A 17,163-nucleotide genomic window follows, 5' to 3' on the forward strand; every position below is an offset into this window, starting at 1 on the left:
TCGGGAGGAGCGCGGCCTCCCCTCCGCCCTCCCCCGCCCGCCCCTCGGGCCGCGCTCCCGCCGCCGGCCCCGCCACGCGAGGGGGGCAGTGCCCGTGCCCGCGGCTCCCTCTGTTCTCGGGCTTTCTGCGAAGAAGGAGCCTCTGCCCCCGCCCTCCCTCGGGGCTGCACACGGGTGTCTCCCCCCGCCCTCTCGAAGTATTAGGGCAGTGCCTTGGCAGCTCCAGCCACCTCCACAGGGAGATGCACGTGAGCTGCTCCTGGCGTTGTCGCTGCACGGGTCTTCCATCTCTCCTCGCCTTAATTTTTGCACTTGCTCATTTCACTAATGTACCTCCTCTCTGCAAATTGCCCTCCCAAGCCATCTCTCAGTGTCCCTCTGAGGAAGCCTTGGGAATTGAATGTCTTTCAGATCCTATTATGAGTGATTGAGAGCACAACATCACACAAACTATGAAATCAAGGCGATATCAAATTAAAGAGTGACCCTTGTTTAAATTTAACACAGATTTCGTTAGCTGTGCCACTGAGGAGGTGTGTATGTCCCTACCCACGAGGAACTTCTGGTTTCCACAAAGCAACTGGAAGTTCTGAAACAAGTAATTTAACTTACACATAGGTGCAATATATTCTCTATAGAGTTACTCCACAGATCCTCCACTTCCTGACACATAGGTGAAGACATTATGTAAATTACTCTGAAAGGTTAAAATTAACATTTTATGTTAGAGAAGGAGTATAATATTTTGTCTGTAGGAGCTGGAAAGTGAAAGCAGAGTGTTTATCAGACTTTCATTCAAAACTTTTTCCTTTCTTAAAAAGAAAAATTCTCTTTTACCAAGATTTCCTGTTGCTTAAGTTTGTCATCTGGCTTTGTCCAACATCACTGTAAAAAGATTCATGTGAAGGTGCAGGTGGTAATGGTTCATGTATTGAGGGAAGGAATTGTGTTGATGTGATACAAAAAGAACACTCAAATCATGAGGGGAGAAAAATGTGATAGAGTAATACTACCACCAATTGCCTCTGAAGAAGTACTGAAAATGTGGAGGTTGTACCCAGGGTTCAGTTTCCATCTAGGCACTCAACATAGATACCACACACAACCTGAAAGTGAACGTTGGAGTTCAGCCTATGGGAAGAGAAGTTCATGCAAGGCAATGCACTGGATTCATTAATCTCTGTTTATTTGGAAATTCAGAACCCAAAAGTATAAATCAAGGGCACATCTGGAATTATCTCCTAACATGGCTTCAAATTGTCTGGAAGAACAAGGTCTACTGAAAAAGAAAGAAATAAAGGCATAATTGGATCAATACATTATCCACTTTGAAACCTCTTCAGCCTCTCTGCTATTATTAATTACAAACAAATGTAAATGTTATATACCTAATGCAAGCAAATATAGTAGAAGCCAGAGACACTTCTCATACAAGCAGCCTATTTTCAAATACTTTAGCCACATATGAGAAAAGTGAGAGTAGGTTCTATCAGACATCTTTAAAGCCTGTCTACCTTTCACTTCTTGTTGCTCTTCACACTGCATTTACAGCAGTCTGAAAATGTGACATTATCTCTGCAGAAGCCAGCTGAGCATCTACAGCATCTATTAACTCACAGAGGAGCTTACATAAGACAGAGACTACATATGCAAACAGCAGTGATTTAAAATCATCAGGTTTCCAAACAATGTGGTCTGTTATACATTTATACTCTTTCTCCTTCTAAGCTAGTATGATTTGGGGAATTCCTTTGTAATTAAGATTTTTCCTTTATCCTGGATGTTTTTGCAGCCCTAGTTGCTAGGAGAAATATAATTTCTTTATGTGTTTTTTTTTCCCCACTAGCAATGAGATTTTCTTTGTACTGTAGAGGAAAAAAAACCCAAACCCACAACAACCAAAACCACACTCTTGTGAGCCTGTGGTTCAGCACAGTTTCTCCTTCCCCTGAGACACTCACAACCCAGGGCTTTGTTTATACTGGAAAAACAGGTCCTGTTAAGAAATATATGCCCTCCACACAGCCAGAGGCAAGGGCCCCAAGAACATCATCCCCCTTCCTGGAGGTCTGGCACCCTGGGTTTGCAGCCAACCTAGAGAGAGCACAGCTGAGGACTGCCCCCCTTCCCTCTAGTGACCCTGAAGGCAAGTCTGCAGGGAGACTTCAGCACGGGCAGACCTCCTCCTCCCAGGGGAGCTGCATTTCAGGTGAGGCTCCAGTGCTTGGCTATGCTTGAGCTACAGCTACAGCCATGTCTGTATCCCACTGACCCAGGACCTGCTGAACAGCTTCCCGGCCTGCCCTCACTGTTATAGGGACTTGCCTGCTGATGATAGGACTGTGTCTGTCCCTGATTGCTGTCACCAGACCTGACTCACTTAATTTATGTTCCCATCTTGACCTCAGACTTATCCCATTGCCATGGACTTGTCCACCGATCTGGATTCTCTCTTGGTTCCAGCTGCCACCTCCAGGCCTGCCCTGCTTGCCTTGTTCAGATCCTGTGGGGTGGAGCCCTGGCCAGTGAGGTCCCTGCTCTGCTGGCTGTGTTACGGCACTCCCTGTTCTTCAGGGAGCATCCAGCCCTTGCTGGCTCCTGATGCCAGAGACCTGTAGCACATTTAAAATACCAAACCACTTCCACTGACCCAGACCCATAGTCTATCTGGATCAGCATACTGTCTCTTACAGGGACTAATTCTTTCCTCCAGAATACATGCTTCCCTTCAAGAACAAGATCCAGGTGTAATTAAAAGGGAAAATGGGATACTTATCTTTATCAAAGGGTCTGAGTCAAGTGTTATAAGGTAGCCAATCTCCATTTGTTATCTGGAAAGATAATGAAACAAGCTGTTCGGTAATCAGTGTGCAAGCAACCAAGTGATGAAAAGCAGGCACTGTGCATTTGTCCATAACAAATCATGTCAAACTAACGTAATTTATTTTTTTGCCAAGATAACTGACTTAGTGAGTGCTGAAAGGAATAGATGAAACATATTTTGACTTCAGTAGGGCTTTTGACATTGCCTTGAACACCATTCTTATAAAGGCAAATCGGTCCCAAATGGTTGTTAGCATGAGAGGAGTGTATGATTAAAGAGCAATTCCCAAACTGGTGCAGTGGATGTTTTCCTATCAGTAGGAAGGTATATCAAATTAAGAGATCTGATCTGTCTGCTAGGATTGATTACTTTCATTAGTGACTTGAATGGTGGAGTTGACTTTTGACTTCAAACTTTGCAAATAACACCAAGTTGGGCAGTTCCACACTTCAGAAGCAAAGACTGGAACAAAGGTTTAATATTGTTAAACCACAGAAAGAGCCTCAAAATAGTGAGATGAAATTAAGATAAGAACAAAGGATTATACTTAGAAAACTTGAATTCTCAAATTAAAAATCAGGGAAAATGTGTGGCCTTTGGTAAGATACCATAATGTACATCCACTCAGGGAAAGTACTTTAAGAAATCCATAATTCTGCATTGGAAAGTGTGGACTATATGAAGAGCCACTTCTTTGTCATATAGACAATACAACTAGGGAGGGACAGTGCACTGATCTCCCAATCTGAAATATGCACGGCACCAAATGACACAAAAATTATTTGCAGCTGCCACACCTACCATGGTTTGCAGAACACCATCTTTGTGCCTTCGGTCACACTGCCCTGACATGCTTTTGCTTTGCCATACCTCTTCCTATTTGCCTGAAGCTTCTCCTCTCTGGGAGAAGGTGTGTTTCCTAGTCTCCTCCCTCCAGCACATGCTAGAGGGCTGGTGGCCCTGAGAGGGACCTGTGGGTCTAAAGAGGGCAGTGAGTGAGAAAGGAGCTGTAGGATTCAGGAACTCTGGGCTCTATGGAGTAGTGAAGGGAACCCACAAGTCTCTCAGTGCCACCACTACTTGACACCATGTCCCATTAAGAGGCAAGATAGAGTCACAAGGGCTCTTGGTCTGCAGACCATGATATTCCAGGCTGAGGGGCAAAATCTTGGTGTTGGAGTGTCCATCTTCCAGCAAATCTCTAATGTTTTGAGGTTTTTCATCCTTAATGACACTTCTTGGGACTCTGACAAAAGGCAAGGTGACTTAAACAGCACCCTGCTTCAAGACAAACACAGCAATCACTGACAATTGTTTTTTTTTCCTCTTGGCAGATATCACAAAAGGCCCGAAGATCAAAACAGCAGCATAATGCTCCTTTTGCTGAGCTTTGCAACTTTTCCTCCAAAGACAATGAGTGACCCCTCAGGAAATCTCTCAGCCTTAAAAATAAACCCCACAATTTGAAAACGTTCTGTGGCCAGAGTCACTGCAGTTGGAGACTTCAGGCTGACTTTATAAAACTGTGGCTCCTAAAAGTTCATCCTCATTCTGAAAAACCTCTCTGGTTGCTTTCTAGTGATGCTCTATGTTCTCTGACTTAAAAGTGCATCCTTACACCATGGAATCTGACATATTTTCCAGGTGTGTCTTCAACATAAAAACATAGGAGAGTTAAACCATGAGAGATCTCTTGCCTTTTCACAGCCCAACTGTATCGCTCTCGTATTTTTGAAAAGGTTAAGAGCATCACAGTATTGTTTGTAGCCAATTTCACGAACAACTCAAAGGATCTATTAATGCACCGAGCCATGCTGAAATTAACAAAATGACATTTTGCCTTTCACACCTTTAGACTGAACTAAAAGACGAACTTATCCCAAAGTCATGAGCAGCCAAAAATAAAGGTTGGGGAGGGCCCTATGGAAGATCGCAGGTGCAAGCTGCCGGTCCAGCAAGCCGGCAGAGCACGGGGCGAGGACGCCCCTGACTCTCAGTGGGCCGGGAGTGTCGAAGCCCTGTGGATGCTGATCCTCACGTCCCTGACGATGCCAGCGTGTCCCTGAGCTCACGGCACCGCTCCTCGAGGAGAAAACCTCGCTTACAACCGTCTGCCAAGACCGGCTCAGAATTTGGGGCCGGGCACAGAGAGGAGACCCTCCTCCCCTGGGCTGGCCAGCCCGCCGACCGGCCTCCCTTCCCCTCCCCTCCCCGCCCCTCCGGCCGGCGGAGGGTCCTTCCCGGGTAAAGTTGCTCGGCGCCCCCCGGGCGAAGGGCGGGGGTGTGCGGGGCTGACACCCGCCTCCGATCCGCGTCGCCGAGCTATTTATTTAAATCGCAAATAAAGCGCCTCGCCGCCCGCCCTGCCGGGAACACTCGGTCCGGACGCCCCGCGGGGCCGGCGGGACCGAGCCCATGGCCGGGAGCGCGGCCCCGGTCCCCGGGGCTCTGCTCTGCGCCCTGCTCTGGGCGGCAGCGGCAGCGGGGGGCGGCCCCGGGGGCAGCCCCGCTCCCGCCGCCTTCGGCCGCGTCTACCGGGGCGCCGTGAACATCAGCGCGGAGCGAGTCTATGCCTTCGCCTACCGCAGCGAGCCCGGGCAGGTAAGAGGGACCCCGGGAGCGCCGGGTCCCCGTGGCCGGGGAATGCACCGTGTGCTCCTCGCCCTCCTGGGGGTGCATGTGTGAGTGTGAGTGTGTGTGCGTGTGCCGGGGAGCTGCCGGCGCCGCTGCGGCTCCGCCGCTGTGCGGGAGCGGGCCGGGCTATCCCTCTGTCCTGCCCGCATCCTCCCGCCGCCGCGAGGGTCGGGATCCGCAGTGCACCTGCGGGCTCCCTTCGCCGTTCCCGGCGATTCCCTGGCGCGGCCAGGGCGCTCCGCAGCTGCGGGGTGGGAGGGTGGCGGCGTCCCAGAAGGCAGGGGGCGGGCGGGTGGTTTGGTGCCCCCTCCCGAAGGGGCTTTTGGTATCCAGCGCTTCTAACAGCAAAATGGGTTTGAAGTCTAGAAGAGAATTATGAGGAAATTAGTACTATATGAAAAAAACACCCCCCCCCCCCAAAAAAAACCCCCATAATAAACCAAAAACAAACCAAAAAACCAGGAAACCCCCCCAAAACCCAGAAAAAAACCCAAACCACCACAAAAAAAAAGTGTGTATGTGCACACTTAATAAATCTTCTTAAATACCGTTTTTCATGCTGTGTGTTTTTGTAGGATCAGGGTTCTGTCCCCTGGTAACCTGGGAGGTGAGGCAGGGCTGTGCAGGTGAGGAGGCTGCAGGGCAGCACGGCCAGGGCCATGGCTGTTTGATGGTGGAAGGAAACCTGTCATTTATGTATGCCTAGTTACTGCGGGTTCCCCCCTCCTCCCTTTTTAATGTCGTGTTTATCTCAAGTAGCTGAGTGGTACCTTGGAAACTGTGCCCCCGTTGTTTGGATTGGGCATTAATTGCTGAGTAAGATGTTCTGATGTACCAAAAGATGGTGAACCAAGCAGATGAATCTTCCCTCCTGTCCTCAGTTGTGCAGGACAAGAGAAGATGGAAAACATCGCTTTTTTCCGCACTATATTACTAAAGCTTCAATATGAATGGAGGTGGTAGAGAGGATGTTGGGTGGGAGAGTAGGGGGAGGTGGTGTTAATCATCCTTTGCTTTATTGAGAAGTTTCTAAAGATCCAGACTTTTAAAGACCTGTCTTTCTTTTATTATGTGTGTTACTATATAATAAAATGCACCTGGTATTTATGGGGCAGCAGTTGGGTGTTTGGGCTATGATGCAACTGAGCCCAGCATTACTTAACTGTTGGGTGTCACCAATGATCCCAGAAAGTCAAAAGCACACTTTGGGTTTGAGCCTCCCTTTAGAAGCTGGTTGTGGTGTAAGTTAGGCTTCTTCAGGTGTTACGGGGTATTACAATGAAGGCCTGTTGACAGGACTGAATGCTGTCTGGGGCTTGTTAGCAGAGACAACATGAATATCAACTTCAGTTAAAATTAATCTAGTTCCTACAATTTAATGTGCTCTTTGAAATCGTGTGGTTTTGCTGGACACCTTCTACAAAGAATTTTTCTCTCCTGGAGAACTAGGGTGAAAGCAGAGTGGAAGGAGGCAGGGAGGAAGCATACAGCTGCTCAGTGGTGCTTGCAGGTATCCAAAGGCAACTTCTGGGCTACTTTTAGACACTGGGCTGTTCCTGTGGCTGTGAAGAGCCACTCAGTACACACTACTTCATTTAAACAGAAACTTTAGTCTCCATGTTCCTGTATGCTGGAACATGAAATCTCTGCAGAGATATGGTCAAGAGCAAATCTAAGAAGGGAGAATTCAGGTTTGAGGGTTAATATTTTTTTTAATGTGGAACTCACCAAACACTGCTATGAATATGCTTAGAGGACCATGCAACCAGTTCTTGGTATGAAAAATAATCTGGACAACAAAACCCATTTAAATGCAGATGGACTGTCATAAGAAGCTTTCTGATGAGGGGTGCCCAGAACAGGTTCTGAGGATAGAGAAGATCCTAGAGAAGAGAAGGCTCCAGGGAGACCTTATTGAGGCCTTTCAATATATAAAAAAAACTTATAAAAATGATAAAAAGAAGCTTTCTACAGTGTTCTGTAGTGACATGACAAGGGGCAACAGTTTTAAACTGAAAGAGTGTAGAATTGGGTCAGACATAGGGAATAAGTTTTTTTATGGTGAGACACTGGAACAGATTGCCCTGAGAAGTTGTGGATACACATCACTGGGAGCATTCACAGTCAGATTGGATGGGGCCTTGAGAAACCGGACCTGGGGAAGATGCAGCAAGACCCTGTGGCAGGGTGTTTGGACTAGATGATCTTTAAAGATGATCTTCCGACTCAAACCGTTCTATGATTCCTCTAGAGCTCTACAGGTGTCGTTCCTGAGCTGAACTAGAGGAAGCCTGCAAGAAAGTGTCTGATCTAATTGGGGTAGCTGGCTGTGGGTGTGTGTAGCCCCTTCCCCAGCTACAGCCCTGAACTGATGAGAGGCAAACATGACTAGGTCTCTTCTTGCTGGCTTGGTCAGAGGCAAAGGTTGAGCTGTCCTGGTGGTCCTGCATTTTCCTGCAGTTGAGGATTGCTCAAGATTCAGAAGCTTGCTAGTGGAAATCTTGACTTTAATGTGGAACTGAGCATTTGTGGGCAGGGTTTTCTTATGCAAGGGATGTGCTGTCCTCTGGGTAGTTTTGGGTCTTCTGAAGGGATGCAAGTCCTGCAAAAACTTACTGTGGTAGTCGCCTTTTATGCAGTCTTTAGCCTTGAACTCCTAGTGAGTGCAGCATTAGCCAGTGTTTCCCAGTTGCCTGCCACTTGTGAGCTCTCTGCTCTTCCTGGTTTTTTCAGTCTCTTCCTGTCTCTGTGCTGATGGCAGTTCAGCCAGAAGCCTCTGAAACCTCGAGGCAGATACCACATAGACTATTAACCTTAGTTACAGGAAAGTTAATTGAATAAAAAGAGCATTTTCCATGTGGAAGGGCTGCAGTGGGTGAGTTTAATTGCTTTCCCTCTGAAGCAAAGTCAGGTCTGGAGTGGTCTGGCTCTGAAGACAGACTTTTTTTTTTTTTGTGATGCTGTGAATTCTAGTGTTTTCTCCTCTCTCCTGCTCTCTCTCATGAGGGCAGATCTACAGAACAAGGGAAGACTTGGGGCCAAGGACAGGGCATGAGGCTGGCTTGTAACCCGTCAGCCCTCTGTAAGTGTTCTGATTGCTCACGTTTTATGGCTGCCCAGGCACATCTGAAAATGCAGCTGAATAGAGCAGTGCTTGAATGATGGATGAGGGAAAGGAGGGAGGAAGACTATTACTTATATTTGGTGCTTTAGAGACTTCCTGCTTTCTGAAAAGTGTTGTGCTTGCCTGATCTCAGAGGATGTTCTTCATCCACATAATCTTCCTTACTCCTTGGGATACGGGGATGCTTGCATGAGGGGAGGGGTATAGCAAGTCCTATGAGAGTACTCACAGGCAGCTGTATACAAGATAAAGAAAGTACAACTCAGGCCTCTGGAGCAGAGCTTCTTTGAGATGGGCAAGTGACTTCTCTTCTGTGCAACTGATTGGTAAAATGAAAATAAGGATACTTACATGCTGAAAAATCATCTAGTTGAAACTTTTATGCATATATATAATGCCAGGTCTCTTCTCTTTGCCTGTGGAGGGGGAAAAGCCCTCTTAAGTGCTGTGCAGAAACACTTCACCTTGTGTTTTGAGGCAGGAGAGCTGTCAGACTTTTATGTGCTAGGATTTAGGCCTTAATTCCTGAGGTGGAACTTTAAAAGTAAAGCTCTGCTGAGGAGAAGCACAGCCACCTCTGTTGCAAGGGTCTTCTAGAGCTGGCTCGTGAACAGAGGGACATGACAAACTCCTTCCTTGTGGTGAAAAGTCTTTGTAAAGGAGTAGTCTTACTGCTTTTTGAATTCCCTTTTCCTCCTTCTAGCTGCTCTTTAAAATTTTCTGCTCTATACAGCTGTTTGTTTAATGTTTAACTGTGAGTGTAAAAAATATAGAATAAAACCAGCTGTTGCGCTTGTTACTGTGCTGTCATGCTCTAACAGCAAAGGCAGATGTGCACTATTAGAAGTCTGGTAAACAATTAGTTGGGCAAACAGGATTATCTTATTTTAGGATTGTCTCAACTGGAGACATCCAGATGAATGAAAAAAATGAGCACACTCTTGAACATCTCCAATTCCACGTATTCAATATGTTTCTACTTGTGAAGGAGAAAGGAAGGAGAATTGATTTGCTGGAGCTAGCTGTGCAGTGTGTTCCTACCCAGAAGACTGAAAAAGAGTTGTAAAATGTTTCTGCTGGATTTACCATTGACTAGAGAAGGCTTTATGTGTGAAGTGAGAGAACATGCTTAGTTCCATGATTACAATAATACAGAGGCTTTCAAACAGAGAAGTGTGTGGGAGTACTGAAGTAATTCAAAGCGAATGACTCCTTCCACCACTGTAAGCTCTGGCAGTTGCTAATGGTTAATTTGCTGAAAACACAAATTACACTAACACTGTGCACGTGGGTATGTCCTGTACCAGGTCCTAAGCAGTCCAGGAGAATATCATGAGGAAGAAGACAACAGAAGTTCTTTTTCCTGATTGGAGCTCAGATCAGCTGAATGTATGATTTGGGAAATACTTGGGCTATATTTATAAAACCAAGTATGTCTCAGGAGAACAAGTTTCCAACTTTCCATTTGTAGGAAAGCTGCTGCAATCCAGACACAGCTCTTGGACATTCATGCAATGCACGTTGGTTGTGATGAGCTCAAAAGCTGAGCAGTGGGATGCACCTATATGATGAGCTCAAAAGCTGAGTAGTGCACTGTACCTATTTCAGGAGGAAGAGTGGGTGATATTTTCCTCCTCCTCCCTTGCCAGGACTAGGAACAGAGTCCCAGTCTCAGTTCCCATATGGTCCAGCTTAGTGTAAGTTGTGATTGGCAGTAGATTTAGCTGTGGCTTCTCTGCTGAGCAGTTGTGCAGTGTGAGGACGTGTAGCCCTGGAGTGACTGTTTTGTATGTGAAGTTTATCTGAAGGGTGATGAGTAAAAAATTACCCTCAGTCAATGAGTGAGAGGGGCCATGTGCCACCAGAAAGGGTTGCTGCCATCATTACCATTCCTTTTTTTCGTAGTTGCAGATGGGAGAAAGTTGACTGACCTAAGGGGGGAAGAGGGATATCAACATTAGCAGAATGATCAGAAGTCTTTCAGTTAGATGCTTGTAACCTTGTGACCAAGTGCCTTTTCCAGCCCAAAGAGCATAATGCACTTGTGTTCCTCTGTCCCCTAGTGAATGGGTCTCCTGGATTCTAGGTGTGGATGGCACTTGCACTTGCTTTTTCCAATGCAAGGAGCCAGAACTGGAATTCACCCATATGTTCCTCTGGGATTCTGTGATGAGTCACTTGCTCAGACCAAAGCCATCTGTCCTGGCTGCAGGGAAACTCCTTGATCTTCTGCACAGGGCAACCTGGTTTAATCAGTGGCAGTGATCAAGTCTGTGTTCGCTGTTCTCTGCTGTTTGACACATGAGGGTAGGTTCTGCTCCAGCAGCACCCATGTCTATTTTAACAACTCAAAGAGCAATTTTTTCACCACTCGTTTCTGAGCTGGTTTTGGATTTCACATGTAGGACCCATCATGCTGGAACTAAGCTGCCTCAAAGTAGTCCCATGGTCTCCTGCACATATTCTTCATAGTGTTAGTCTTGGCTCCAGCCCAATTTCCAGTCCACAGCTACACCATGCATGCAATAAAACTATAGTCTACTGTTTAGAGAAGGCTGAACCTGAGCTATAGTGAGGGGAATAGGTTAGGTTCTGTCTTTCCTTAATGCTGAGTGGAAGCCCACCAGTTGAGCCACAAAGATTCAGGTAAAAACTGAAGAAACTAGGAAGACTATTTGGATGAGATCTCCTGAGGTCAGTAGAGCTGCTGTTACTGCAGGATCTCCAGGGCCTCAACACTGTTGATTTTTGGTTGCTGGCTCTAGTCTGTTCACCACAGTACACTGGAAGGGCCTCAGCATACCATTTCTGGAACCTAATAGTGAGTGCCTTATGAGACAGGAATGTAGGCACAATGTCAAATCCAGAAAAATCAAAGCAAGTTATAGTATATGATGTCTGAAGCCAAGCAAGGTTCAACAGAATCCCTTTGGACTAATCTGTGTATTTAATTTATCTTTTTTAAAGAAAACAACCAACCCTAGGAGGTGACAGAGTAGGCAGTGTAGAGCACACAGCACTTGGAATGTGCTTGCTGCTTCTCAGTGGGTTCTCTTGACCACTCCTCACCCTGCCCAGTCACATAGAAAGTTCTTGCTTACAGGGGAAAACAAAAATAAACTATGAGAAAAGTGGTGTGGGGATCTGCTGAAAACACAAGCTTGGCCATTGATTTTTGCATCAGAAAATACAGTATTGAACTGTCTCTGACAAAAATGGGATATCCTAAGTGAAAGAATGGCGTGGGAGGTGGCTTTGCTTTGAGCTGGGGTTAGGAACATGTGTTCAACTGAGATCCCTTTGAATTTAAATTATTCTTTATCTTTCTAGGATTTTGCTCTCTGTGGGTTTCCCTTCCTAGAGGGGCAAAACAAAGTACATCTTGACACAGGCTATCAGTTTGCAGACTTTAGGAAAAAAGCCTGAAAGCTGCTCTGGTTTCCTGCAGGGTAACCTGCAGACCTTCAGATGGTGGCTACAGTGCTGGCAAGAATTTTATTTTTATTTCTGATGTGTAACCTAATGCTGTCAAGCTCAATAACTTGTCCTTGAATTAAAGCATCTCTTTTGAATTTGCATGTCGTTCTAAATCTTAAAATCACTCCCTTCTTGTTGGGCTGTCCTGTTGTTTAAAATCAAAGCTGGTCAGGTTTTGTTGTTCCCCCTGCTGCCCCCTCCCCATCCCTAAGATGTTTAGATAAAAAAAGAAAACAAATTCTGAAGAAGAGTAACTTCATCAAATTGCCTCTCCTTAGTTTGAACTCTTTCCAAGAACAGTGCAACAATTTATTATACATGTGCATTATAAGTAAAGGTTGAAATGTCCTTAAATAACTTGTGCAGAAGTTGTTGGGTAAGGAGGTATGATTTTCCTATATGGACCTCATCTGCTATTTCAGGGGATATTTAAGGAATGAAAATGCAGACCTTAGAAGGTATATTGCAAGGGTGTGCCATCTGCTCAGTTTGAAAATATAGTTTAGTATATTTGCATAAGCAAACATAATTTCCTGCTGTGTATACTTGGAGAACCACAGAGGATTTCAGAAACAGCCTTCCTTACTTTTTTTAAAACTGATGTTTTCCTTTGGGCATAGAAATAGCTACTTCAGTGTGGTTTAAAACAAATGAGAAATGGTTAAAAAAAAAAGGACAACATTAATTACAACACGTAATTCAATCCATATCCAAAATGTTACTGAGGTGAAGAACTTGGGACCCAAGAGAGAACCGGGTATCCGTGTTCTGACAGCAGTCCCTGGAGTTATTGCTATGAGCTTGGGGTTGCAGCAAATTTGGAAAGGTTATAAATCTATTTGGTTCAAGGGTTGTCCTGGTTCAGGGTACCACCTGCTGTGGGTTAGGAAGATGCAATTATTGGAGAGTAGTTTGTTCCTTAACTGCCTGTTAAAAAAGGATTTGTTTATTTTTAACATCTTCCTGAAGCATGAGGGTGTTCAGAAACAAGTACCTATTTCATCTGGCATGGCAACTCTGCGTTTTTCTTTCTGGCTGTCCTGGAGACTCCCTAGTGGCTTTGGTCAGAGGACAAAATTTCAAAAATGGAAAAAGATAAATATTATCATGCTTTGTATTTGTCTTACTTCCATTTCTGCTGCACAGATACTGTTGCAAACAAGTGAACTCATGGGAAAATCCATGCCAGACTGTAAGGCCACACAGCATGTTTGCACAAAGTGAGACATTTAAATGAAAAATACTAATTCTGGAACAATTACGTTAATGTGTCTGAGGCTGTGCTTGACATACCCAGAGTCTGTCGCTTAGTTTATGCTGCTTTGGGTATTTAATACTCCTGGCAGAAGTGCTGGAAGAAAACTGCAGGCCAAGATTATTGGACAGATTGCTTTTGGCAGTTAAGACTTATTGACACTGGAGCACACAGTTGGACAGAGAGGCTAAAAGGGAATGATCCTCTGAGCTCCAGTTATTTTGTTGCCAGACAGGAGTGCTGTTTATAGCTCATATGAGGGCAGAAGAGAGAACTTGTCGCTGTCTTATAACTATCTTCCGTCAGGGTCTCAGCTTCCCCCAGTTGCATTATCAGTGGGAAGAGCAGCCGAGTTCAGCATGGACAGGTATGTGCTTCGGTGTCTCTCTGAATCCTACTTCACTTAATTTCAGGGTTTACATAAATATGAAGCACCTCTTTCTTGTGCAACAGCAGGCAGCGGCAGTTCGGTGGCTTTTGTACACATACCCTGCGCTGAGACCTTTCCTTGTGACTACGACTGGTGTGTTTGCTTGCCGGATGTGTTCCCTGCCCACTGGCTTGGCTTGGTGCCTCGTCAGGCCCATGACCAAGTGCTGTCGCAACGTGGACTGATAATCCCCAGCGGCCTCGCAAGGAGCGGCTTGTATGTGGGTGTGGTGGAGAACATGGTGGAGCCCTGGTGTGATTCAAAGGCTTTGCCTAGCAAGAAGTTTTGAAAAGGAACCCACAGTGAAGCTCTTGGAAACCTTTGCTTGCAGCAGAAACTGTTGTTGCAACCTCCTGCCTGCCCTTAAATTCACATACCCACAGCCTTAAACTGCAATCTCTGTGGGAAATGCAGATTTAATAATCAGTCCAAGGACTCTTTCATGCCAACAAGAGCCTGGTTTATTTTGCTTAATGTTTACAACCATGTTGGTTCTGTTCAGCTGTGTGAATTTGGGACTGGCTCCTTTCTCCTATTCCCATCTAGAGAATAAAATTCAGTTGTACTTTTTTTCCTTTCTTTTTATTTTCCCCTCCCCCTGTCTCCATGGTGGTGGTGGAGCTGAAGTACAAATATTTGTCTTTCCTGGTGTAACGTTTTTATATAGTGCTGAGAGCTCTCTCTTTATTCAGCTGTCTTACTGCTCTGTCTGCCTTGAAATACAGAAGAAACCTCAAGGTCAGTCGTCTGAGAAACAAAACTATCATGATCTTGTTTGGTGAATAGCCTCTGCACATGGCAGAGGCTTGGTGCTGGGAAGGAATGTGAGGAGCAGAAGTCTCTGAAGCAGTCCTGACTCTCCCTCAGCCCCACAGTGCGAAAGGCAACAGTATGGTTAGTGATGGCAAATATTTGTGCAGGGCCTGGCTGTCAAAGGGAGCATTTGACACACAAGGTTGTTTCTCAAGATCCGGCCTGGACTGTTGAGGCTGTGGGGATTTCAGCTTGGAAGGTAAAGATGAAATCTAGCACCATATTATAGTACCAATATAGACAGCCTCCTTCTCTGTGTGTACAAGGAAGGGGAAAGTGCAACTAGCTTTCTGTGATGCTGGGAATGGATCTGCTCTAAAATGAAGTCCCTCAGCAGTGGTAGAGATGCAGGAGTGACAACAGCCTGGTTGACCCTCTCACTGCCCAGGCAAAACTTCCTCCTCGTTTCACCAGTGCTGAGTGAAGATGGATGCTGAGGAGGCTCATAGTCTTTGTGATGATTATAATTTTCAAAAAAATTATATAATACTTTTTAGCTGGATTTTCTCTTGTCTCTACATTCGAGATCTCGTTTATGTGATGAGAGCCATAGTTCTGTAGCAAGGAGGGGGTCTTGCATTAGAACTGCCTGTTTTTAAAACGAAATAACCTTTGGAAAGGTGTGGAGGGGAAAACATGTTTGAAGTAAATAAATCACCTTTTTTTCCCTTTACTTCCTGATTTTTTTTCACTCTTTTAAAAATACTTTGCTTGAGGCAAATGCCAAATGCTGACTTTCAAAGGGGAAGATGGGACTACTAACGCTGGCTCAGAAGTGAATTCATTATATCTGTTGTGTGAAAATGTATATATCGTCTATCAAGACAAGAGAATCTAGAGGCAAAATGTGGATTTAAAGTTTAAGGTATGTTAATTAGAGAAGGCCTGAAAAACCACAAACATCAGTTCATAGGTGTTACATTTTTATCCCTGTCCCTTTTGATGCTCCTGCTAGACAGTACATCCTGCCAGGGAAAATGGTTTTCTCCGAGACACTAATTATGGTTCCTTCCACTCTGTAGCACTAAATTGGAGAACGAGTGACTGCAGACGAGAGAAGCCCTGTTTGCAGTTAGGTGGTAATCCTTTCTCCACTTTCCCAAGCTTCCTTGTAATTGCACTTAGATTCTGCTGAACTTTGTTGCTCTGAAATCTCCGAGCTCATTTACAAGTGCTGAGAAGGATCTGGGGGGACCATCAGTTGGCAGCTTCTTGCGCAGGTTTGGCCAACAGGCAAATCCCATCTGTTTTATTGCTGTGATTGTAAGGAATAGCTTTTGTGTCAGAAAGAGGCCCATCAACCAAAGCTTTATGCTGCTGGGAGCTGCTGCTGTATCCCTGAGACTTGACAGGGGGAGAGTGGAACTGAATCCTAGGACTGGGATCTGGCCCCTCCACTGGAAGTGCAGGATCTGCTCACAAGAGGCCCTGTGTTATACTGTGGTGATGGCAGCAGGGTAAATAACTGGGTGGACTGGAACCTCAATCACCATTTGTCCAACTTCTCAATCACCCTGTTAGTTTCTTGGACTTTATAATAAAGATTTTGATGGGTTTAGGGTGTGTGATGCTCCTGATTGGTCTGGGTATGTGCAAATGCAGAAGCAGAGGTTATTTGCTACAAGTGAATTGTTGATATATTGATGTGAAATTTAAAGTACACAGGGTTCTTCTTAATGAGCTGCTCTGTAAATGCTGCTTCTGACTTTCTGGTGTTCCTCTCTGAGGCAACCTATTTGAACGTAGCCTGAGAAGCAGCTTTGCCTGTGTAGAGTACAGAGAGAAAGGTGAGACAGATGAAAGTAATGGAATCACACCTGTGATACCATACTTAGACTATAGGTGGTCCTGCCTTGATGCAGCTGGATGCTGCCCCAGATATTATCAGACCAAAAAGAGCTCAAGGCATTTGAATATGGGCTTTCATAGGAACAGGTCAGAGGAGCTCTAAGCAGCTGTTCCAGGCAGCAGAGTGCTGAACACAACAGAGAAGTCAGGTATAGTAGTAATATAGCATATATGAGTTTTCATGTGGGTAAGTGCTTAGATTTAAAAGAATATTGAGGCTTGAGAATCTTGCCTCCCTCCTAGTAATCCTATTTCTTACTGGTATTATAAGATAATGGAATTGGCAGCAAAGCTGAGTAAGTGTTGTAGATGGTATATAGTCAGCTTAGCTTTGTGGAGAGAGGGAAACCAAATGAGGAATCTGACTACTGGATCACAGCAGAGGGAAAGGACCTTCTCTCCCCTCTCAAGCTTTCCCTGTCAAAGCATTAATCACAAATGCTCTTTTTTTCCTTCCGTTGTCCTTCTCTGGGATAGATGAGGCAACTTTTTCTTACTGAGAGTGGTCAGTCACCATAACAGGTCTCCCAGAGAGGTTGTGGAGTCTCCATCCATGGTCAGCTGGCTCTAGGTGATCGTGCTTGTGCCAAATTCTGGTCTTCCCAGTACAAGACAAGCATGGACTTGCTGGAGTGATTCCAGTGCAGAGCCACAAAGCCGATGAAGGCACTGGAGCACCTCCCCTATAAGGAGAGACTGAGAGGACTGGGAATGAATTGTACTCATTTAATGTACTTATACTCCTATACAATTAAGTA

The 17,163-nt window shown here is 45.4% G+C and overlaps 1 protein-coding gene across 3 annotated transcripts in view; it reads left to right on the forward strand.

Annotated features, from left to right (window-relative positions):
• Positions 1–4,963: 4,963 nt before the first annotated feature.
• SIDT1 (SID1 transmembrane family member 1) overlaps positions 4,964–17,163 on the forward strand; it is a 42,182-nt gene continuing 29,982 nt past the window's right edge. For 2 of the 3 annotated variants that reach the window (XM_027653299.1, XM_027653297.1), the window contains exon 1: positions 4,964–5,425. In XM_027653299.1, coding sequence (XP_027509100.1) covers positions 5,240–5,425 — 186 coding nt within the window. In that variant the 5' untranslated portion in view covers positions 4,964–5,239. The remainder of the gene's footprint in view (positions 5,426–17,163) is intronic. The other variant, XM_027653298.1, reaches the window with a different exon arrangement.

The sequence above is a fragment of the Corapipo altera genome, unplaced genomic scaffold (genome assembly GCF_003945725.1).
Source record: "Corapipo altera isolate COAL_440 unplaced genomic scaffold, ASM394572v1 61, whole genome shotgun sequence".
NCBI classification, from domain to species: domain Eukaryota; kingdom Metazoa; phylum Chordata; class Aves; order Passeriformes; family Pipridae; genus Corapipo; species Corapipo altera.